General features: G+C 43.7%; 1 protein-coding gene across 1 annotated transcript; it reads left to right on the top strand.

The window, feature by feature from the left end:
• Positions 1-285: 285 nt before the first annotated feature.
• Positions 286-25,350, top strand: LOC125713240 (immunoglobulin-like and fibronectin type III domain-containing protein 1). Its single transcript, XM_048984221.1, is given in 29 exon segments — positions 286-358; positions 2,943-3,015; positions 4,598-4,630; positions 6,315-6,437; positions 7,089-7,228; positions 7,579-7,678; positions 8,454-8,495; positions 8,603-8,648; positions 8,922-9,105; positions 10,857-10,910; positions 10,912-10,971; positions 11,384-11,546; positions 12,043-12,315; positions 12,615-13,931; positions 14,201-14,311; positions 14,970-15,071; positions 16,383-16,523; positions 17,384-17,508; positions 17,625-17,766; positions 17,993-18,286; positions 18,669-18,965; positions 19,442-19,621; positions 20,482-20,610; positions 21,000-21,308; positions 21,468-21,550; positions 21,717-21,909; positions 22,187-22,483; positions 24,005-24,331; positions 25,246-25,350. Coding segments are annotated over 28 exon segments (5,304 nt in total). The 5' UTR covers positions 286-358; positions 2,943-2,981; the 3' UTR covers positions 25,251-25,350.
• The last annotated feature ends 432 nt before the right edge of the window (positions 25,351-25,782 follow it).

Consider the following 25,782-nt stretch of genomic DNA (forward strand, 5'->3'; position numbering starts at 1 on the left):
CAAACACACTGTGCTTTCTGTGAACTTTCCGAGGGAACCCAGGGCTTTGAGTTAAAGCCAACGGCTCATTATCATATAATACCAGATAAAAATAAATTACCCCATGCCCACTGGCCCCCTGCTCCTCAATCACATTAATGCAGTGTAACGCCAGTAAGCTTTATTACAGTGTTGGCGTTGTGATGGGAAGCATACTCAAACTGCAGAACCATGTGTATGCCCCCCCCCCACCCCCACACACAAAAACCACCCCCTGCCCTCCAAAGGATTTACTACTCAGCAACCCAAAAAGGCCAACCTCAGACAGCAGACATATCACTCAATACTGACTCTGAAGGCAAGGAGGACCACGGGAGAGGTGAGTGGACTTTCCTTTCTGTTGCAGTGGCGAAGAACGTGCTGTAGCATCTGTGTGATTTGGCTACGCTGAGCAGTAGGTTGCTCCCAGGTTCAAAATTTCTGAGACAGCAGTACCCAGGAACAATTTGAGGAGACACTGGGAACGACCAGAAACCAGCCAGGTAAAGGGCGGAAGCGACATTCTAATGGCAGAGATGTGTGTGTGTGTGTGTGTATCACTAATGTGAGAGAGTATAGTGTGAAAATAGAGCAAGAGAAAATACATAAAATTCTAGATTTTTTTGTCTTCAAAATCAATAGAAAAGACATTGAAAGTCATTATTATCAATTATGCCTTTACACAAAGCCTTTTAAAGGCAAATCCTCATTTTTTTCTAATTTCTTATGTGTGCTGATCAATGGTGGGTCAGGAGGACAGCGGCAGTGAGCTTCATGTGATTAGCGTACATCTCAGATCTCAGAGTGAGGAGAGCAGAGGGACAATTTTCCTCCAGTGATATTAAGTCACAGCACAAACTCTTGGTGTGAAAGGTGACCGTCGAGGAGTGTGCTGCTGTGCACCTCAGTGGGTCAAGATGCTATGCCTGTGATTAGAAGGTTGTTGGTTCAACTCCCACTGCTGGCAAAATGACTTCACCCTTAACCCCATACTGCCTCAGGGATGGGCTGCCCTTGCTAACTCAGAAAAAGCTGTCATTTTGTATAAAATAATTTACTAAGTAAATCAAGATGCCCTTTTACTTCACTGGAACATCACATGAACATTCATGTCTGACTGTGTAATCTTATTGGGACAGCTAAGTACAGCTACACAAGCTACAAAGCTACACATATACTGTAACAGCAAGTATTACCTAATTAACAGTTACTCACTAAGGTGTTCACTAACATTTACCTAAGTGACGCCTTGATCCGGAAGAGAATTGCTTTCTCTCGCAAACTTTTTTATCAGTAAATATTAGAAGTTTGCCACTTAATCGAGTTTCTAAGACCATCTTTTACTGCACCTGTCTATGTATGATGTATTAGACTAGCACAAAATAGTTATGAAGCTTATAAATAGAAATGAAAATTCCTATGAAACCGGAAACATAAGCTTGCCGGCAGCACTGTGTCGCACGGCACACAATTTGCTCATTTTTAATTTGATTTCTGCCTCTACTGACACATCCCTTTTTGGCTGTGTCACCCTGGCATCGGGCTCCGATTGTGGGTCACTTATATAGCGGGTGTCACTCTGTCACTCTGCTTCCTGGTGAGATGGAAGCGAGCGTGACTGTCAGGTAAAAGAGAGTCAGGTTCTGAAACAGAGAGCCTCTACCTGCGTCTAAAACGGGGAGCCTCCATCCATTTATAAAACAGAACCTCCGCCTTCCTATAAATCAGAGAGCCTCCATCCATTTATAAAACAGAGCCTCCGCCTTCCTATAAATCAGAGAGCCTCCATCTACCTCTAAAACAGAGAGCCTCTACCTGCGTCTAAAAGCCTCCATCCATTTATAAAACAGAACCTCCGCCTTCCTATAAATCAGAGAGCCTCCATCCATTTATAAAACAGAGCCTCCGCCTTCCTATAAATCAGAGAGCCTCCATCTACCTCTAAAACAGAGAGCCTTTACCTGCATGCCTCTAAAGCAAAGAACCGCCCCCAATTTATTAAACAGAAAGCCTCCATCTACCTGTAAAGCAGAAGGCCACTATATTTGTCAAGGGTGACCTCGGCAGGTCTTTGTCCCATCCGCTAGCAATGACATGTGGCAGTATATAAAACCATAAAAACATTCCTTCCAAGTGCAGTTTAATTTTCTGTATATCACCTCAGCTGGTCACAGTGCAACAATGCCCCCTAGTGTGGTATCACGGTAACTACAGAGCTGGGTTTCACTATCCTGTTTGACGCGCTCATAAATACAACAAAGTTGAGAAAATCAATACAATTTCGACCCAACCCACCCTGGACACAAACTTTTTACTCATATATCCAAATATCCATATTTATGTGCATTTTTTAACCGCTTGATAAGCTCTACCTCTGTGAATTGCTCACCCACTAACTTACCAGCACCTTACTGTTGCCTCACCAGTCAAGGTTTGAGGGTTTGGGGGTTTGGGGGCTGCTGACCGTGGCGTAGGTTTCCTCTGGCAGTCCAAAGGCAAGTACACAGGCTGTGTGGTACCTTCAATAGCCCAGAGGTGGACCTGCATCCTGTCCTCCAGTGCTGTGCCTCTTGGGAAGGACTCCAGCACTTCAAAACCCTGACAAGGATAAGTGGCTAGAAGCTGGATGAATGTGCACCTGAAGACACAACTCAGATATTTTACATCGCCGGAAAAATGTCTGGAAAAAATATGAATAAATCTGTACCCCCTGAAAGGCAAACTCTGTGTGGATGTCCATCTCAGAATGAGGATTATTATGAAGCCTTAACTGATTTCTCGTTTGTTTACGCGTCACACCCTGTGTGTCCTTCAACTCCAGACATCTAGGTTTGTAGACCAGATGTCCGCTGTAGCCAGTGCACTGCAACTCTGTTCATTTCCTCTGAGCCTCAGTGTTTACTTCTGTCTGTTTTTGTCTACAGTGAGGCGCCTGAATTAGCGGCAAGTCAGAAGCCAGCAAGATGTGGAAGAAAGCTAAGGTTGTGGACCAGACAGGTACCGTACGTGCGGCCGCCACTGAGGAGTGTGAGGAGGGAGGCACAGATACGATGCAGCTTCGCATTCATCTCATCCAGGGGAGAGTTTCTGTTTTCTGGGGTCACACTCAGTCACTTTATCCCCCACTTTAGTGACCATTTGTGGCCCAACTTGGGGCCAAATGCAAATGCATGGTTCAAAATGGTGATAAACGCCGCGACGGATCTCATCATCGTTTCGACGTATATTTGCCTCTTTTTCAGCTGTGTTAGGTGTTTTCATCTTACACAGCGCCCTCCACAATTATTGGCACCCCTTCTAAAGATTTGTAAAAAGGGTTTGAAAAAAATCCACCTTTTGGTGAAGTAGTTTCATATCACACACAAAAAAGAGAAATTCCAGTCTTTCACTAAAAGAAATGTATTGAAAGAAAACCAAATCCTTCATCAAGAAATTATTAATTTCAACAAAAACACATGTATTGGCCCTGCATTTAATACTTCGTACAACCTTCCTTTGGCAGTATAACAGCACTGAGTCTCCTATAACATTTTATTGGGTTGGAGAATATAGAACAGGGCATCTGAGACCATTCCCCTTTGCAGAACCTCTCAAGATCATCCAGGGTTCTAGGCTCTCGTTTCTGCAGCTCAGCCCACTGGTTTTCAGTGGGGTTCAGCTCAGGGGACTGAGATGGCCATGGCAGAGATTGATTCTGTGATCAGCTAACCTTTTTTGTTTTGATTTGGACGTATGCTTAGGATCACTGTCCTGCTGGGAAATCCAGTGAAGGCCTGTTTTAGTTTCCTGACAGAGGCATCCGAATTGTGATTTAAAATGTCCTGCTGTTTCTTGGAGTCCATAACGCCATGTACCCTAACAAGGTTTCCCGGGTCTTTGGAGGAAAATCAGCCCCACAACATCACAGAACCTCCACCATATGTTACCTCATGTTTGTACCCCAGGTAATCAGGAAGTCATGGATTACAGCTTGAAGGTTCCTATTCACTCCAATCAGTTCAAAGATGTACAATTTACATGACATACATGTTACAGTTGCATTCTGCTGACTTTCAGGGCGTGCAAATAATCGTGACATATTTGTTTTTGTTGAAAATAATTATTTCTTTATGATGGATTACTTTCTTTTTTAAATACATGTATTTGAAGAAAAGGTTGGAGTTTTCTCTTTTTTTTTCATTGTGAGATGAAGCTGCTTCAATAAAAAGTAAATTTTTTCTAACCATTTTTACAAATCTTTACAAGAGGAGCCAATTCTCGTGGAGAGTGCTGTAGCCAGCCGTCTGCTAGCCAATGAATGCTGCATGGAAACACCTCCTGATGTTAAACCCACTGGCTATTTACACACTACTGCTTTGATAGAACTTTTATGATGAGAGGTTAGTAGATGAAAATGCTTCAGAGAGGATCAGCTAACCCTGCATTAGGGGGCATCTTGCTGTAGGTCTCTGGAGGTGGGGAGGCCGTCGGTTCTAAGGTTTCCGTGGTCGACCCAAACCCAAACCCTCAGCTTCTACTAAGATTAACTTTCTGCTGTGCTGCTTCCTCCTATGTCCTGGCCCTACTTCACCCCCTCCAGGCCCTGATGAAGAAGAGTCCACCCTGAGGAAAGGTTAGTGTTCTGTACAGCTGGGCAGCTCTATAAACCTGTTATCACCCTTCTCCATCAAGCTTATTGGATTATTAGGTTGGATTTCTAAGGTTTTCACAGGAGGACCATGTCTTACAGGAATAGAACCACAACCAAATGTGTCTTCTGATTTTAACCCATATGTGACAACGTGACATAGCAGGGGGCAGCTGTCTCAGAGAGCAGTTCCTCACTCAAGGTACCTCAGTGGTGCCTTGCTGGTCATGGATTCGGACCTGCAATCTTTCAATTACAAGTGTGCATCCCTAACCATTAAGCCACCGCAGCCCACTGTATCTGTTACTAGAATATTCATCCATTTTCCAAACCGCTTATCTTACCGGGTCGCAGGGGGTCCGGAGTCTATCCCGGAAGCAATGGGCACAAGGCAGGGAAGAACCCAGGATGGGGGGCCAGCCCGTCGCAGACTAGAATATTCAGTTTCTTTGAAATTAGGTTCTAAAATGAGGTTCTCACCATGGTTATGAAGCATATAGGAATATCTCATAGCATCTTCTCACATGGAGAAGCTTGTTTTTGTATGAATAATATTATCTATATAGTGTAGTGCTCACAGAAATTTTGTGAAAAAAAGTCTATTGACAAGCAATGAGTAACATTCACATATCTTCCACGCAGACATTTTTTACTCCCTCCACCACCACCCCCCTTTAAGGGGGGCTGCTTTATTGTTAATTTCCATTGCAAGTTTAAAGCTTGAGATGAGGTGAATCCACTCCTCATTGCAATTGCAATTGTTGTCACGGGCTCCCAAAGTGACATTAAACTCAAAATGTTTGGCGTTTTATGTTATTGTAAATGTGCTGCTAATTTAAAAGCACCCAGTGAGACTGTTTGCCAATGAACTTTTTAACTCAGAACAGCCGTTTTAGAGGTATAATTTGGGTTTCAGTTTATCTTTATTTGAAATCAATGTTTTATTTAAAGCTACTGGTTGTTTCTAAGTTATGTTTTTTGTAAATAAATAATGATTTTTCTTTTTAACCCAATAAATTGCCGATATTTCTGCTGAATTGAGCAAAGGTCCCAAGGCTTTCTGTGAGCAATAAGCACTTTCACACCAGTGGAACCTTTTCCAAAAAAACCGACAGCTATGGTAGCAAATTCTGGCAAAGGCAGCAAAAAAATGGCAGCACATCTGTGCCACCGCTTATTCGCGGGATAACGTTGTTTTTTATTCTGTGGAAAACAATGCATCAGTCTGCTGGTCAGATTTAATAAGAATCATAAACATGTGGAACAGGTTATATAAGTAAAATATAAATGAAAGGCTGTGTCCCATTTTTATCATGATTGCCCCCCCGCCCCCATAATTAACAGAAAAAAAACTTATTTACCCTCTGTTGTCTTGGCCTGGCGGTGTAGTTTTGTATGAAATTATGTGTTAAGTTTAACCTTCTTCTCTCATGCATTTCCCATGCTTATTTGACATACAGTAAAGGTCCCAGTTCCTGTTGTGCGTTGTGAAAGTGACACGAGATCTGTAAAATGGAACCAAGCTCTGGAACTTTGGTGTGAAACGGCCTAATATAATATCAATATCATGGATCACAAGATTGCTCGGCTGATTCCTGAGCACTGCAATGCGCTGATCAAAGCTGCCTGCAGCCCTTTGCCGTAACCCTCCTGGTTTTGTCCTTGACAGTTATCATCAAAAAGAAATCCCGGGTTCCTGGGGTGATGATAACGCAGTTTGTGGAGGAAATCCCAGAGGGGAAGAGCACGCCAGACTTCATCCGAAAGCCCATCGCGTTGACGATACAGGAGGGTGAGGTTCTAGGACACCGAGTGAATGATGCTTTGTTGCGTTAGTATGCTGCCAGGAAAGCCAAGCTTGGTGGAAATTTTGCAGAGGAAAGTAAATGCAGCTCATTAAAACACCCTCTTTGATACCCCTGAAAAGGCACAACTGGAAGAACCGGAAATCTAACTGGAAATTATCTGTTACTTTCACATTTAACACATTTCCCAATTTTCAAATTCATGCAGGGGCATGAATCGGATCGTACAACCTCTACCCAGGGGGAGACAAGACAAGATAAAATAATGCATAAGATGACATGAGGCGAGACAAGATGAAATGTTAGACCTTTATTTATAAGATAAAGCTTTATTTAACAAACGTGTGTGTGCTTGTGCAAAGGGTGTAAAAGGTGTGCAAAAATGCACAATAACATGTGAGAGGACTATGGTGTCGGGTTATGCACAATAACCGTTATTTTATTATCAATATACAATTTGCTAAAATTTACAGTTTACAAAATTTTATACACTGACAAATTGGTTTGCGAATTTGCCTTAGTGTCTAAGGACGGGCTTGTTAATGCCAACATGGTCCTTAATAACCTTCTGTAGTATCGATAATGTTTCAGTCGACCCGTGAAGCTGCGGCATTATCACACATGTATGTCTGTTGCAGGTAAATTAGCCCTCTTTAAAGCGGTCATCACTGGGCACCCTACTCCAGACGTCACGTGGAAGAGAGCCAAAGGAGACTTACTGGATCCGGAAAAATTCAGGACTAAATATGACCAGAAAACGGGCGAATACTTGTTAGAGGTGTGTGTCGTGAACCTGCATGCATAAGACAGCAACCTTAGCACTGTAATCGTGAAAGCGGTCATCAACCTAAAGGGCGATACAGTATTCAAACAGTACTGTAGCGGAGCATGTTTACAATTATCATAAATCCTTGTGTTTACATACAGTAAGCCTGCTGGATGATTTTTAAAATTTGTTTTATATTATGTTTTTTAGTGCACATGAGTGTAAAAAAAATAAAAAATTAAAGGGATTGAACCTAATAGCTATTTTATGTAACTTTTGGGTAGGTTGCCATGTTCTTGCTTTCTGTTGATTTTTGTGGGGATGCACTCCAAAGTAAATTAAATACGCTGTTGATTTAACAGATCATGAAAGTACGGGGGGAGGATGCAGACACGTATAAATGCTTTGCTCTTAATGAGTTTGGGAGAGCTGTTTGCACAGCCACCTTGAACGTCATTGAAGGTAAGAGTAAGAAGCATATTTACTCTGAGTATGTCTGTATTAACCATATTGTAAAAGCTGTTATGTTATAGTTTGTGGGGACATTTTTCTGGTGAAAAGAACTCTTAATGCTGCAGCATTCAAAGCCATTTTGGACAATTTCATGCTTTGTGGGAACAGTTTGGGGATGGCCCCTTCCTGTTCCAGCATGACTGCGCACCAGTGCACAAAACAAGGTCCATAAGGACATGGATGAGTGAGTCTGGTGTGGAGGAACTTGACTGGCCTGCACAGAACCCTGACCTCAACCTGACAGAACGCCTTTGGGTTGAATTGGAGTGGAGACCCCGAGCCAGGTCTTCTCATCCAACATTATTGCCTGACCTCACAAATGCTCTCCTGGAAAAATGGCCAGAGATTCCCATAAATGCACTACTAAAGGCAGGTGTCCCAATACTATCTAGTGTAGGTGAAAATATTACAAATCTAGGTAAAGCAGAAGAAGATACATATACAAGGACCAATATGGAAATAACATGAAAGCAAAGGGGGAACCCAAAACTCAAAATGTCCAACAAACTTGAAACTGGCCTCTTGCCAACACCTCAAACCCTCAACAGTAGGGGAGCTGAGCCACATGTTCAACCAGGCAGAGACCCAGAGAGCAGGGGAAAACAATGGGGACAGAATCGGTGCAAAACTAAGGAAGCACAAAGGAGAATGGCCAGCAACACCAGCTGGACAGACTAGGCCAGGACCGGTCCTGACACCCATCGTCTCTTTTCTCCTATTTCAGTTGGTTTCAAGAGGCACAAAGCAAAGGAAGAGACAGATTCAGGTGAGTCTTCAGATGGAGGAATAAATAGCCAATGAATGGTGTGAATGATGAGCTTCCAGTCTATCTTCTGTATCAACTCAAAAGTGGTCGTGTTTCTTTTTTTTTAGCTCTGAAAAGCAATCCTGCTGAATTCCGGAAGATGCTTAGAACACGGTAGGTGAACATTTCAGAGACTAATTCCAGAGATTTTTTGACATGCATGTTGATAGATAAATTTATCAGTCGGTGTGATATTTCTGCAGCTATCAGCTTTTGTTACATTTTTGTCCAGATCTTGGAATCTCTCTCTCTCTCTCTCTCCCCCTCTCTCTCTCCCCCCCCCCCCTCTCTCTCTCTCTCTCCCCTCTCTCTCTCTCTCTCTCCCTCTCTCTCCCCCCCCTCTCTCTCTCTCTCTCTCCCTCTCTCTCTCTCTCTTTCCTCCCTCAGTGCTGGTGTTGAAAAGTGTGAAAAGAAAGAGGAAACCATAGATGTCAAGTTCTGGGAGCTGCTCCTGAGTGCTGACAGGAAGGACTACGAGCGTCTCTGTGCGGAATACGGCGTCACGGACTTCCGGTGGATGCTGAAGAAGCTAAATGAGATGAAGAAGAAGAAGGAGGAGGAGCAGGCAAAGGTCTCCCAATCATACTGGGCCATATGGGGCTCTTATTCTTTGGGAAATTGTTCACGAGTGCCCATTATTCTAGAAGGTTTTTCATTCACACTCCTCATTTACCAGATAATCCATGCATGTTCTAGGCAAGTTGTTATCAAACATTTTGGACCAAGTACCACTTTGGATCAGCCCAAAACATGCAGTACCACATGGGTAGAGTCAGTGGTGGAAAATTACTCAGTTTTCTACTTAAATAAAAGCACAAATTACACACCACAATGTTGCACAAGTAAAAATAAGTTGCCAGTAAAATACTACTGAGGTAAAAAATATCTGGATTTAAAGGTACTTATTTAGTATTTGTTACTTTACAGTATCTTAAACTACCATTATCTTCTCGCATACCACCAGGGGACGTTCTGAGTACTGCTGGTGGTGCATGTACCACTGTTTGAGAACCACTCATTAAGGCTAATATAACGTTTTTCCACATACATTTCTGGGCGTACTGTATCTAGAAAAATAACTCAGTGCTCGTCAGAGACATCACATGATCTCTCAACAATGCTATAGCAGGTAGATCCATCCATTTTCTGAAACCGCTTATTCTTGTCAGGGTCGCAGGGAGCAGGTCAATGAAAAACGCAAATTATTCTCCGAAAAATAACCCTGTGACTCAGCTCAGACAGCTCATGACGTTTATGGTCCATAAATCCTTGGTAAATCTGTGGAGATATTATGGGATTTGCTGCTCGTGCTACAATCTCGCTACCATCAAACTCTCCTGTGAGTAATCTCATGGTAACAGCACCCCTGCACAGTGTGTAGGATAAGGAGTAACCCATCAAAATACTAATAAATGATGTATCTTGAAACCATAGACACTGAAGGATGTAATGAGTATTGTACAGTATAGCCTTGAGATTGAAGCCCATGTGTCAGATGGGGGTGGGGGTTTGATTGCGGTGGTGTAGCCTGCCTAGGGTGCCACATGGGCTTTGACTGGCACTACTACAGCGCCCCCTATAGCTTCACCACCTCTGCTAATCATATTCCAAGTAGGTCCAGCGACAGTGAGGAAAACTGGGTCAGTTGTCCCTGTACCCTGAGCCAAGGGGGGGGGGGGGACCAAAAGGGCCCAGTAACCTTTCAGCTCACTGGATACATGTGTTTGTGTATTACTTATATGTCTGATTTATTTAAATTCGATTTCAGCGTGCAGTGAATTCAGTTTGTGAATTTAATACGATTAGGAAGCAATCTTTTCCAGGAATTTTCCATACACCAGTCCCATGTACATGACCTGCCAGAAAATACTTCCATCCATCTAAACTTTTATAAGCTTTAAACTGCTCACGTGTATATCATGGCAAGGTGTGACAGCTGATGATGTCATACTTCAGGTCGGGGAGGTTGCCCATGTTGCTGCAATGTTGCAGAGGTGCAAAAAGATCACTCAGGAACAAGTATGGATTGTGCATAATAGCTTTGTTGAGTTTCTGTTGAATACACTATAACCTGAGAGTTATAAGTTATCTAAAAGGCTAGATAAAGGAAGACGCTGTTGCAATTTGCCATTTTTTTTTTTGAGAGATGAAATTGCGAGGGGGGGGCTTAGAAATCATCTTGTCAGTGGGCCTGACTTCATGGTTTGATTTCCTTTCCATACTCTCCTCTCTCTCATCATGTCTCTCCCTCCATAGTCTGTTCATCTTTTCCTTCACTTCCATAATCCCTCCATCTGTCTGCTCTCCATCTGACCTTCCCAGTACATCGATTACATCAGTAACCTGAAACACATTGAAGTTAAGGGGGATGGTACCCGCGTCATTCGAGGTCGACTTGGTGCTCAAAGACCCCGCCAGTAGGATTTTCCTCTACAAGGTGAGACGATGTGGGCCTCCAAATGGAGGACTTCGAGGAACTGGGAATTTCAAATTTACCGGCTAGTGCTCTGGTTTTTCTATCTGGCTTCCTTACCCTGTTTTCACATCATCGCAAATCTGAATTACCTTATAAATTCTCTCGGTTCCTGTAAGAAAAATAAAATTTCCAGAAAAGCCAAAAGCTTGAACTTCTTCATGTAGATAGACTTAACTTGAGTTGCCAAAGTGTTATCAGACAACATTATTGTTTATCATGTAAGATGCTGCACCTTTCTGCTGACTGGCTGGTATAAGCTGCCATTCAGGAAATCATGCACCTCCTCTTATCAGTCCTACCCAACAGGAAGCCACTGCGGACAAACAGTGCATGGGACAAAGCAACCAGGCTTATATTGTTTTCAATTATACAGGATGGCGTTATGATCCCTTTCAGTGAGGACATGGAGATGAAGCATCAACTGAAGCAAGTAGGCAAGAAACTGGTCTTCACCATCAAGGACCTTCTGCCAGAGGATGCTGGAGTCTATCAGGTGGACGTTGAAGATGTCAATGTCTTCTCCACTGAGTTCAAGAGTAAGATTGCGCACCTGAGTATGGGCCATACCTTATCTGAGTATAGTGTCAGGTCACTCAACCCTCTGCTGCTCTTTCAAAACACAAAATATCAGCTGTGATCCACTGCGTATTTCAACAAAGTGACAACCTGTAGCTTAATTTCTATTATCCTAGACTGCTGAATGGTCTGGCCCCTCTAAGCCTCATCTAAAAGGGCTTTGCTTTCCTCATACCCTGCACTGGAATAATAACACTGCAACCAAAACCAACTTACTGCACATTCCTGAACATTCAGTGCCATTGCCCATTTGCACAGCTCTATTTTTAACTGTATTTATCTGTCTTATGTCCAGTATGTCAGTGTCAGTATTATTTAAATGAATTACATATTTCTATCTTATTCTGGCTAGTACTGTATCTTGAAATTCCATTTCAGTTTATGACCCATGGATGATATAGCTGTAGATGTTAATGGCAATACTTTATGACTTTCACCTTAATTTCCCTCCAATAGTCCCGACTGTTGACTTCCTAGTCAAAATGAAGGAGGTGAAGGCCAAGGAGAGGGAGGATGCGCTCTTCGAGTGTGTTTTGTCGCACCCACTGCCTAAGATCATATGGATGAGCAAGAATAGCGTGTTGGAGGCAGGGGAGAAGCATGAGATCAGTGTGTCTGAGGACAAGCTTGTCCATCGGCTGCTGGTGAGGGACTGCATGCAGCTGGACAGGGGCATCTACACTGCCTTGGCTGGGATCAGGAGCAGCAGCGCCTGGCTAGTGGTGGATGGTAAGCAGGGCCAATCTCTTGCTTCATAGGAGCCCCATTGTAAAGGTCACCTCGGGGCCCCCAACTCCAAGCACCCAACATGTTTCAAAAACTAAATAAACAGCTAGTGTGTATAGTCAGCTAATGGCAGCTAGCTAGCTGGTTAGCAGAACGTGCTGCTTCAGCATCTCCCAAATACGGAAAATGTTTATTTAAATATAGTGACTCATGGTGGCCAACAGGGGGCTGTACGCTAGTAAGCACCAGCTTGGTAACATTGCATCACGTGTCCCCTTCCCCAACTGTTTTCCTGGTCTCAGCTGACACTGATCCCAGCATGAATGGGAAGAAGAAGGTGAGGAAAACGACGCAGGCTGGTGGGTCTGGTGTGGAACTGGAGGCTGTGGCCCAGGAGCAGCTGGCCAAGCTGCTGAAAGAGAAGGAAGAGACAAACTGGCTGAAGGGAAAAGAGGAGGCGAGGCTGCTGAAGGAGAAGACGGAGGCCAAGTGGTTGAATGGGAAGGAGGAGGCCAAGTGGCTGAAGGAGAAGAATGAGCCCAAGTGGCTGGGTGGAAATGAGGAGGCCAAGTGGCTGAATGGGAAGGAGGAGGCCACATGGTTGAATGGGAAGATGGAGCCCAAGTGGCTGGGTGGAAATGAGGAGACCAAGTGGCTGAATGGGAAGGAGGAGGCCAAGTGGCTGAAGGAGAAGATTGAGCCCAAGTGGCTGAATGGGAAAGAGGAGGCCAAGTGGCTGAATGGGAAGGAGGAGGCCAAGTGGCTGAAGGAGAAGATTGAGCCCAAGTGGCTGAATGGGAAGGAGGAGGCCAAGTGGCTGAATGGGAAGGAGGAGGCCAAGTGGCTGAATGAGAAAGAGGAGGCCAAGTGGTTGAATGGGAAGGAGGAGGCCAAGTGGCTGAAGGAGAAGGTTGAGCCTAAGTGGCTGGGTGGGAATGAGGAGGCCAAGTGGCTGAATGGGAAGGAGGAGGCCAAGTGGTTGAATGAGAATGAGGAGGCCAAGTGGTTTAAGAAAATGGGGGAGGCCAAGCTCCTGAAGGAGAAAGAGGAGGCCAAGCTGCTGAAGGAGAACAAGGAGGCCACACTGTTGAAGGAAAAAGAGGAAGCCAGGCTAATGAAAGAGAAGGAGGAGGCCTATTGGCTGAAGGGGAAGGAGGAAGCCAAGCTGATGAAGGAGAAGGAGGAGGCCAAGCTGCTGAAGGGAATGGAGGAGACCAAATGGCTAAAGGGAATGAAGGAAACCACACTACTTAAAGAGAAGGAGGAGGCCAAGCTGATGAAGGAGGAGGTCAAGCTGCTGAAAGGAATGGAGGAGCCCAAGCTGGTGAAGAAGAAGGAGACGACCAGACCCAGTAATGGGTGTCAATCCACTGCTCCGACATTGATCTCTGCATCCAAATATGGTTTGAAGTCTGAAAAGTCTGAAAGCACTGATGGGTTGGGAAGTTCAGGATTAAATGATTCTGGATCCGAAGATCCTGAATTTGGAGGTTGTGGACCTGAGGACAGTGGACTGGCAGGCATGCAGGATGACAGCCAATGTGTAGAAAAAGAAAGTGGATCTTCAGGAAGAAGCTCAGCTGATCATCAGAATAGGCATGCTATGGACACAAACAGAGGTGAGACACTTACTGAAAGTAAACCAATGCTTTTCAGATCACTGTGCAAGGCAAATATTAACTGATTCATTTTCATAATGCTTAAATTTTATTTAAAATTTGCTTAAATTTCAATTTAATTTCTACCTATTCTATTGCATTTCATTCTGAAACAAATGTTTGAAATATGAATTATTGTGCACCTACTTTGGGAACGTCAGGGAAATTCTGGAGCTTCATGGTACCTTTCAAACCGAGATATTATTAATGATGTTAATAATTACTTGTAGGACAGCCAAATCTTGGTGGGACTGAGCCAGTTGCAGTGCTCGAGGATGGAGAGCAGACCATGGAGGATATCAAGGAGAGACAGTCCTCTCCACCTTCACAGACAGAGCCTGGTAAGAAGGTAGCTTCTGAATGAACATATCAGTGGCAAATATAAGCAAGGACATCCTGGTTTCAGTTATTTATACAGACCTACTTAACAACCGACCTGTTTAACGACTCCCCGAACTCATGAGCAGTTTTCTGACCTGTCAGAATTGTACGCGGTATGAGAACTTTGGTCGTGGAAACAGCAAAACAATGTCTGAGAGCCGAGCATCTCAGCTCGCGAAACGCTTTCTCGGTCTCGTTCCCAAAATGTTAGTACTCACAAGTCTATTATTTATATAACATATTTAAAAAAGTAGTACAGCCAAAGAAACATAACATGTCGAATCGCTGCCCAACCAATATTGACAAATATATCGTTATCTCATACATATTAGCAGCCAACGTAAAGCACCAGCATTACGTTACAGATTTACCCACTTTGAAAGGTCCTTTGAGGCTTCCTTAGCTGATCACTTGTGTATTCAGTAGATACACGTGTACATGTACTCATAAGCCAGGACATTCTGTGTCGACGCGAACGATTCAGCAGAACACGTCCCCTGCGCTTTTTTTATTGGTTACTTAGGCTTATTGAACTACTGAACATTTAATGAAGAAATGGTCGTTTTCAACTCTTGGAAATGTTTTGGATGTCCATTAAAAAAAAAAAATCACCGACAGGGCAAAGGGATCAGGAGAGAACAGAATCAAATGCAGAAGTGAACTCATGGAACAGAGAGGGTGAAAAGCACAAGTGTCCCCCACTCCTCGCCACAGTATCCGGTAAGAAGGCCCTTTGCATCAATACTGCATGGACAGAAACGACAAACTCTCAGTTAGAGTCTGCTGCTTATGCGTTTGAGTGACAGCGGATTACGATTCCAGGGATGCAATATGATATAATTCACCCCTATTGCAATGCGGTGCAATTTCACACGTGATTCAATATGACGCAATGCGTAACGATATAATTCTACACAACTCAATATGATACAGATCCAGAATCAGTTGAGAAAGAGGGAATCAATTTAAATAGAAAATTATTGGCCAAAATTATTGGTCGCATTTCTAAATTATAAAGACATACTAATATATTAATAAATTGAAAATTATTGACGCAAAGACGTTAGAATTGATTTGTCTCAAGTTCATCCCAAGTTATATCCTGTGTCAAGTAGCACAGGGCGCAAAGCTGGGGTACACCCTGGGTGGGGTGCCACTCCATCATAGGGCACATGATAGATAAACAGTTGTGCATTATGGGTAATCTAGAAATACTAATCGGTCTAAATGCAAATGCATGTCTTTGGACTGTGAGAGGAAATCGAGGCAGCCTGGGGAGGACCTGCAAACTCCATACACACAGAGGTGGGATTTGAGTCACCAGCATTGCAGGTGCAAGGCAACAGCGCCACCCATTGACCCGCACTGTCACTCTTGTTATTTTTTAGATAAAGATGAAATGAGAAAGGGGAAAGTAGATATGTACCCCATTAATCCTGGCAATTTGTACAGTGGATTGCGTGGATTATTCTTCTCAGTGAGTGACTGGGGTCAGGCATGTGATTTGCACATTATACGTTTACCGAAATGTTCTTCAGTCTGGAAATACTGCTTGGCTCACTCAAAAAATAACTGCAAACTCCCAAGTTCTGTCCCATACTTTTAGTTTTCTCAGTCATCTTTAATCATCATGCTTTTTTTATCATATGTGTATTTCCATTAACAATTTATTACACTAACAATCAGCTAATATGAAAAGTGAAAAATTAATTTACATGCAAATTAGTAACTTGTGCCAGGCATCTCATTCTTGACTGTTTTTTTCTTCGCTAATTCACACTGGCTTTATGTTATAGTACAGTGAGATACATCATCAAAGCGTCAAGTAGCTAAATTCTCCAGACTCTCCAGAAGTTATATTACCTTTTGTTATATATAATTTTATGAAAAACATGCAAGCAGACAAATTCATCAACAGCCCACAATTTTTTATTAATTATATTATTTTTTAATAGTTTTTGTAGATTCCGTGTTTATTAAATTACCAGAATAAAGCCGCCTATTAACTGTTGTCATGGTAAACACAAACAGGAGAGAAGAACGATCAACGTACCACAGCAAACCAAAGCCTTCAAGGTGGAAGAGAATCCTCTGGAGGTGACTCTGAGCTGAACGAATCACCCAGGCGCACATGGTCAAAGCGGGGACCACACCTTCCGGAAACAGTTACCGGTATGGAACCACACTGGTAGCACGGACTGTATGCATGTAACAGACAGGTATGGTTCTGGCTTTGTGATTAACTGGCATTGGAAGTAACCAATTTCAAAATGGTATTGGAATAATCACAGGATAACTTTACTGATGTCGGAGGACCTTTTTATGGTGATATCTACAGTGAGAAACTGATTTAGTTACCCATAATAAGCCATGTTTCATTTTCTGCTGCACGAGATCTAAATGTTTTGTATAATATGTTTAATGTAGGAAGAAAGGCTCCCTAATACAGTTAGTAATGGACCCTAAAGGAGAAACATCAGGTGAATAATGAAAAGTAACATCATACTGTAGTTATTTACATCTACTACCCCTTTTGGGTCATAGACCAACAACCAGGATCCCCCATGTCACCCGAGATGTCTTGAGCTCCTGTTGATGATTCTGTAGCTACTGTTGCCTAACAGTCCTCCTTTCTCCAACCGTGCTTGGGACCGTCCATGGCAAAGATTACATCATAGCTGCATGGTTATATTCAGAGGTGGACATTTCACGTCCAGAAAGTAAAAATCCAACCAGCTGAAGATAAAGAGTCACAGACACAGAGTATTTAACTGATTGGGTGAAACAAAATCCTGGTCTGGATTTTTACTTTCTGGACCTGAAATTTATAAAGATATAATATTTCACACTAAATATCGTGCATAAAAACTGATTATTCTTACCACCATTATAACAGTGTGAAACACTGGAATGAAAAGATCTCTAGAAAGCGTAATAAGCAGAGACTCTTTCTTGAACACATAATTACTACCAAGTCTTAGATATGGCCGCCAAAATCAATGCACTCGATCATGAAGCCCTCATTTCTTTAGATCCTGGGGTTTTCTTCACAAGGGGTCTGTCTAATGTGAACATCACCAAAGGCCAGTCTACCAATCTGATTTGCAAGCTGAGCAGTGATACGTCTGATGGGACCTGGTACAAAGATGGAAAGCAGGTATGTGTCGCCGCCGGCAGGTGCACACCATCACGACCCGCGCTCAGATGATAGGTCCTTCCTGAACCCCCCTCCTCCTGACCGTTTCTGTTACATCTGCTTCTGCCCCTGGCCAGTTGTCTCCCACAGATACTCTGACCATCACAAAAGACTGCTCCTCTCACAAGCTGACAATCCATAACTGCCAAGAAGAACATGCCGGAAAATATTGCTTTGAAGCTGATGGACGCAAGACTGAAGCCATCATCATCGTTGAGGGTCAGTATAGGCGCCTCATATCTCGTAATTTGTCAGAAAATCCTGCATGATATAAAAGGGGGATATTGAATATTCTTCATGAACTTTTAAAGCCTTTATAAAGACAACGTTACACACAGGGAACTTATGAGCTGGTTTTAGAGCTGGACATATGTCTGATTTGTGTCTAAGTAACTCTGTTACAAAGAATGAAAGACAAGTGCAAATCTGTTTGTGTCACAAACAGACCCTCCAAGGTTTAACCCTGATGACCTGGAGAAGTTCTCAGAGCCGGTCATTGTGAAAGCAGGGCAAACTGCAACGTTCAAGATACCCTTCTTGGGGCAGGACCCAGCAAGGGTCCAGTGGTACAGAGAAGGTGTAGAGCTGCTGGAAAACCCCAACACCAAGCTGGAGAAGATGGCCAATCAGAGCCGCCTGCTCCTCCGAAAGTGTCGGCGCAAGGACACGGGCGAGATCAAGGTCAAAATCAAAAACGAATTTGGTACCGCCGAAGCCATCTCCAAGCTGATCGTCCTGGGTATGTAACATCCTGGCATTGTGGGATAAATCAGCAACTCAGAACCAAGAAGGACATTTTAAGGTGTTCATCTTGTATATTCTTCTGAAGCAACTGTTTCTATGTTGCACCTGATGATTATCGCCCCTTGTGGGTCACCTTAATCGTTCAATTAATTATGTGTCAGATATCTGATTGTTATGAACCGAGTGTAGCATGACAACAAAGATTAACTGAAAATAAACACTAACACGGTATAAGAGTGGCAGCATTGTGTAAATAGTTATTTTTTTCCTAATACACTTAATTGTAAACATATTCGCCTTCAAAGCTCACTCTTAGAGGGGTGAGGGTGGAATGTAAAGCCCTGACTCCCACTGATGTGTCATCTCACTTCCTGCAGACAAGCCCTGCCCACCACAAGGCCCCGTGGAGGTCATCGAAAGCTCCGCCACGTGCATCGAGATCAAGTGGAGGCCACCTAAAGACGACGGGGGCTCGTCAGTGATGAGCTACGCGCTGGAACGGCAGCAGATCGGAAGGAACACGTGGAGGAAGCTGGGAGAAGTTGAGCCAGTACCCAGATACAGGGACACAGATGTCGACCATGGCAGAAAATATTGCTATCGCATTGGGGCAGTGAACAGAGAAGGTGTGAGTGTCATGATGGAGACTGAGGGCATCATGGCAGGAACCAAGGGTGAGTCAAAAAATACAGAAATCTCTCTTGGGAGATACCTAAGTCGTAATATACCAAATATGGTGACAACACTCCTTAGCTGGAGACTTACCTAATACTTGTGATTACATCTTTGTCTCGGACAATTTCATAGGCTGTTGATGATGTCATTTCGATCCCTTCGGCAGACATGTTATCACCAGCGATTATGTTCCACTTTGTTGACTATAGAAAAAATACCTACAACCCTGTATAAATAAGTTCTGGGAAAATGGGTGGGTAGATAGTAGAGCTAATAGATAAAAATAAGAAAATATTATTCATAATTGCATTAACTAAAGCAGTTGAAAAGTCCGTGTATTAATTCCTAAATGCCAGAACTATCAAGGCAATGTATGATAAAATCAGCTAAAATAATTTATATATAAATCGTTACTGTTCTAGAGGGTAAAACTCCTCATCCTTGATCTGACTATTTCTGCTTCGCAATTCGCCAGCATTCCCTGGCCTCCCAGCTGCTCCGAAAATAGTCAGTGCTTTCAAGGACTGCATCAATCTTTCATGGACCCCCCCAACCAAAACCGGTGGGTCGCACATCGTGGGCTACAACCTGGAGAAACGCAAAAAGGGCAGCAACCTGTGGACCCCAGTCAACCCTGCAAAGGAGCCTATTCAAGGTCTGTAAAGTCAGTACGTTTGTCTAGACCAGGGCTTGTAAGAGGCGATCCAATGCAATGATGAGGAAACCATCAGCAAATGTAAAGCAATCCATTTTCAAGCCATATTACCCCTTTCTTTGTATTGCTATTCGATAGTTAAAATTATCACGATTAAAGTGGTGTTTCTTGTGTATTTGCACTTTAATTCGCTACCTTCCCTGATAGCTGAATTTATTTTTATAGAAGCATGATGGAAGCACATTAAATGAAGCCAGTCCTCCAAGAATACGTGGCCTTCGATCTTTTAGTTGATATATGTCTGTTTTTATGTATTATTAGCATAATGGCTATTGTGCTTATAACTGGCATAGCAATGTGGCAGAAGCATTGCACAGCATTTTCACTGAACCCATTTTTTTTATGTAGTATTAGCACAGTGAGGGGCGGCATGGTGGTGCAGTGGTTAGCATTGTTGCCTCACACCTCTGGGACCCGGGTTCGAGTCTCCACCTGGGTCACATGTGTGTGGAGTTTGCATGTTCTCCCCATGTCGTCGTGGGGTTTCCTCCGGGTACTCCGGTTTCCCCTACAGTCCAAAAACATGCTGAGGCTAATTGGAGTTGCTAAATTGCCCGTAGGTGTGCGTGTGAGAGTGAATGGTGTGTGAGTGTGCCCTGTGATGGGCTGGCCCCCCCATCCTGGGTTGTTCCCTGCCTCGTGCCCATTGCTTCAGGGATAGGCTCCGGACCCCCCGCGACCCAGTAGGATAAGCGGTTTGGAACATGGATGGATGGATGGATTGATTAGCACAGTGGCTGTTGTGAAGAAGACAGACAGGGCAGAACCCAGGCTCTGATCACCTCTGTTTTCCTCTACAGAGAAGAAATACGTGGTGAGAGATGTTGTGGCCGGGATGGAGTATGAGTTTCGCGTGGCAGCCCTCAACCTGTCCGGTGTCGGCGAGCCAAGCCTGCCATCCGAATCTGTGTTTGCAAGAGACCCCAAGAGTGAGTCTAAGCACAGACAGCATCCTCTAAATTACTGTTAATAAGTGAAAAAGGCTAGAAGCGCAGTAACATGAGAAATAAGGGAAAGAAGGTTTCAAAACTGCTTTTATTATGTCGCCAATTTTTATGACTGTAGACATGATAAGGTTTTTTGTTTTGGGGGGCTCACTCAAAAAAGGACCCCCTGCCCCCCAATGTAGTGATCCCACAATGCATTGTTTTTGTTGACCATTGTTTGATTAATGGGAAACACCACCCCTAACTGTAGATATGCATTTATCACCCAACTCTTTTTAATGCCACTTGTAGTTTATCCTAGTTTAGTAACAGTCTAGAATATTTTAACCAGTCTGAGATCTACCCAGGCATAACAAACCATGTCACCACAGAGTGTCCTGGCAAAGTCAGCGAGCTCAGGATGACAGACTCCACCTTCAGCATCCTGTCTCTCTCTTGGAGTAAGCCTGCTGTGGAGGAGGGGGTCCAGGATGAGGCCAAGGGCTACTTTGTGGAGATTCGGCCGGGAGACAGCCTGGCCTGGGAACGATGTAATGCCAACCCGGCCTCGCTCACCTTCTTCACGGTGAAGGGGTTACGGTCCATGGGCATGTACTGGGTGAGGGTCATAGCCACCAATGAGGGGGGGGAGGGACAGCCCCAGGAACTGGACAACTACATCCTAGCCATGCCTCCTCCAGGTAGGTGATCAGATAGTATCTGTACATTCCTTTATTCCTGGTTTTCTCATGCATAGGTTTACTTAAATTTCCATATTGTAGCTGAGTGGTTCCAGCCACTTTCAGTGCTCTTTGTGTAATTTGTTATGGTGAGCAAAAATGTAACCATCTGCTTTTCAGTCAGACCCAAAATCACCCGCAAGCTGAAGACCTTCATGGTGGTGAAAGCTGGGAATTCAGTGCGAGTCAACATAAACTTTGAGGTGAGATACCTGTCCAACTGCCTACAACAAAGCAAATACTGAATTACTCTGATGCAGCCCAGACACATGAAGGTGAATGAAATGTTTCTACTAACTCGCAGAATCTGCAGACAATTCTCTCATTTGCTGACTCCATTCTGACTAAATGAGTTTCCTTGGTGACCAGGCTTCTCCAATGCCTGATGTCATCTGGTTGAAGGACAACGTCCCTGTGACCAAAAGAGTGACTATAAGCAATTCTGAAGGAACATCACAGCTCTTCATCCCAACATCCGAGCGCTCAGATACAGGGCTGTACACCATCATCATCAGGAACTTGGTGGGTCAGGAAACATTCAGCATCGAGATCCGCGTTACAGGTAACATCTCCACTTCAACCAGTCTACTCAAGGATGTCCGGCTCACAGTTAAAAACACTCAAAAGCATGGTTGTCTTGCCAATCAGGCTCTGCCGAACAAATTTGTGCTCCTTTATGCCGTTCCCCTTCATCACGTCGAAGAGAAAGTGTCCCAACCTTCTGAAGTATAACCTATATCAAAAAAACACGATAACAATAGATCAGAATGCTAACACCAACTCTGCGGGCTGGGAAACAGATTACAAGTGTAGGCTACTCATTTCTAATCTGACCATAGATGACCCCAAGCCACCTGGCGCGGTGGAGCTGGAGGAGAATGTGCCAGGCACAGTGACTGTGAGCTGGGAAGCATCTCCAGACGAGAAGCGCGACGACCGTCTGCACTACATGGTCTCCAGGCGGGACTCGAGCAAGAAAACGTGGAGCACAATAGCCGATCGGCTCTTCAACAACAAGCTCACAGCCTGCGACATCATGCCAGGCTGCGAGTACCACTTCCGGGTCTACGCCAAGAACGACATGGGCATCTCGGAACCCTCGGAATCACCTATGTGGGGGACAGCCAGGAAGAGAGGTCTGGCAAATGCTGGTCTACTTGCGAAAGGCATCATAACTCAAAGGCTCCGTGGTATTATGACGAGTCACGTACTTACTTGACAAACTTTATCGAGTATCTTATATTTTCAACAGGCCATAAAGATTCTGGTCATGTTGGGGTTTGCACTGATTAGAAGTATTTTCTACTTATATCGTTTGAATTAGAACATTCATATTTAAGCCAAAGTACTGTAATTTAATTTATGCCTGATATTTATGCATAAACATTTCTATTTACTATTAGATGTTCCTCCAAAAAGCGCCACAGCACTTTAATATTTAATATTAAATTACAGATTTACAAAGCCAACTGATTAACTCCACACTATATGAATATGCATCAGTTATGGAGTTTCTGATTAAATGCCAGAGACACCAGCAGAGAGTCACCATTCCTAAATAAACATGATGTTGTCATGAAGCTGATGTGCTACAAAGCCTAGCTAACCTCAAAATGCCCCGATGGTATCTTATCTATAGTTTTAAAGAGATGAGGGATATTATTTGCCAACCTTTAACCACAGGGTTCAATTGTAGAACCATTATTGTTCCTAATTTACATTAACGATATTGACACCAATGAATGCAGTCAACTGGTAAATTTTCAGACAACACCAAGGTGGGTGGTGTAGCAGGTACTGATCTAGCGGCACAGAGGCTACAACGGGATCTAGATTTAATTAGTGACTGGGCTGATACCTGGCAGATGAAATTTAATGTAGACAAAGGTAAGGTAATCCATGCAGGGAGCAGAAATATAAAATAAAGATATTTTGTGGGTTCCATTGAAATAAAGGTTGCTGATTATGAGAAAGATCTCGGTGTGTATGTTGATGCTTCCATGTCCCACTCTCGCCAGTGTGGGGAAGCAATAAAAAAGGCCAATAGGATGTTGGGTTACATCTCTAGGTGTGTGGAGTTTAAGTCAAGGGAGGTGATGCTACGATTATACAATTCCTTGGTAAGACCCCACCTAGAATATTGTGTGCAGGTTTGGTCACCATACCTTAAAAATGCCATTGCTGCCTTAGAAAGGGTTCAATTCAGGGCTACAAGAATGATTCCTGGTTTTAGAGGAATGTCTTATGGGGAGAGGTTAGCTGAGCTGAATCTGTTCAGCATCGAGCAAAGGAGACTAAGGGGGGATATGATCCAGCTATATAATGTTCTAAAAGGTTTGGATGCTGTTCAACCCAATAGTTACTTCAATATTTGTTCAAATACTAGAACTTGTGGCCATAGGTGGAAATTAGCTGGAGAACAACTGGATCTGAGAAAGCACTTCTTTACACAGCGTGCAGTTAGAGTATGGAATAGTCTTCCTGCTAGTGTAGTGCAGGCTGAAACTTTGGGCTTCTTTAAATCAGAGCTAGATAAGATTTTAACAACTCTGAGCTATTAGTTAAGTTCTCCCCAAACGAGCTTGATGGGCCGAATGGCCTTCTCTCATTTGTAAATTTCCTATGTCTTTATCATCTTCTGGTTTGGCTCCACCCAGAGAAATTTGTGGTCAGCATGCCGGTGTACAAGACCCACGACCTGCGGAGGGCGCCCTCGTTTCTTGTGCCGCTGAAGACTCACACCGCCCCCCCAGGCTATGAGTGCTACATGAGCTGCGCAGTGGGTGGCAACCCGGCCCCCCGCATCACTTGGCTACGCGACAACGTCAGCCTCAATGCCGACGCCAACTACTACATCAGCAACACCTGCGGCGTCTGCTCCCTGTTGATCCTGCGCGTGGGCCCCCACAACACGGGCGAGTACACGGTCATGGCAGAAAACCGCCTCGGGAGGGCGCAGTGCTCCACCAGGCTCACCATCACAGGTAATATTGGGCTTGACACAGCCTGCCACTTGTCCCATGTCCAGCGGCAACGTTTACCACCATTCATACCATAAGAACTGCGCCCCCCCTGTTGGCCACAAACAGTTACTGCATTGGCAGGGAGGGGCCCCAAAGTGACTTTTTGACTAGGGGCCCATGGAGCCTAGCAGGCTGGATTATACCCAAGAAAATAAAACTTAATTTGCTCTTTGTTCGCTGGAATGTGTTAATTATTGCAGATCCAATTTTGCTGTCCAGATAAATGTGAGAACAAAAATTGTCATCTGAGTGCACAGTCAGCCATCCATCCAGTGCTCCTGGAGCAATTTCTGGGAAGTTAGGGGTCTTACTGAAGGGCCCAACCTGAACATGGGATTCAAACCAGCAACCTTCTGATCAAAGGCACAGAGACATAACCTGCTGAGGACATACCGTCTCACATCTTGTAATGACACGATCAGTATCCATCCATCTTTCCATTTATACTTCTTGATCCAGTATGTGGTCACCTTCAACATGAAGCCTGTCCCAGGTGGCATAGCGTACAAGGCAGGGGGGGCCAGTCCTTCACAGGGGGCGGGGCAGGGGATACCCTAGATGGGGTGCCAGTCTGTCACATGCCAAACCATCACATCCAATGGGCAATCTGAATATCAGCAATTCACCTAACCTGACTGTGGCAGGAATGGTGCAGAAACACAGGGAGGAGATGCAAAAATTTGTTGTTGTATTTTACCACTTTGCACATGTTCAATCGGATGCTTTACAGAATGGCACAGATACAGGAACTGTGGCCATAACGCATACAAACACAGACACACATACAGACAAAAACACGCTCACACCAACACACAGTGTACTGGGAGAGGGATCCGTGTATCTGATTAATTCCATCTTTCTGTTTTGTCTTTCAGATTAAAGAAGATCGCTGTTTAATAACCAGATCACATTTGGTGTGCAGTGCTGCACACTGGATTCCCATTGATCTCACTCACCTGAGCATGTGATTAGTGAACGTGGAAATCGTGTTTATAAATATAGTATTTAATGACATTCAGTTGCAGCTCCAAGTATGACTGTGTCTAAATCATTACATAGGCCTCTATCATTCTGCAGTTTTTAAAATAAAATCTATTTGTCTACAGTAATTAATGCAAGCATGCAACTTATCATTAAACTGTTAATTCTGAAAAACATATAAAAAGTTATATGAACTAATATGTGTTATATATACAGTGCTGTATAATGATGTTCTGTTACCAGTAAAATTATATCGTTGTTAGCATTGTGTTTCATGCTAATAATCCACTTGATATGCAGTATACAGACGTTGTATTGCTTTATGCCATTCATCGCACAACATAAGCATTTAAATAAACCAAACAAAGTTGGCCTACTCCGTGACACTCTATTCCTGTTATTTTGATGCTCTGTTCTACTTATCCTGTAAC

Source organism: Brienomyrus brachyistius, chromosome 18 (genome assembly GCF_023856365.1).
Source record: "Brienomyrus brachyistius isolate T26 chromosome 18, BBRACH_0.4, whole genome shotgun sequence".
In the NCBI taxonomy this organism is placed as follows: Eukaryota; Metazoa; Chordata; class Actinopteri; order Osteoglossiformes; family Mormyridae; genus Brienomyrus; species Brienomyrus brachyistius.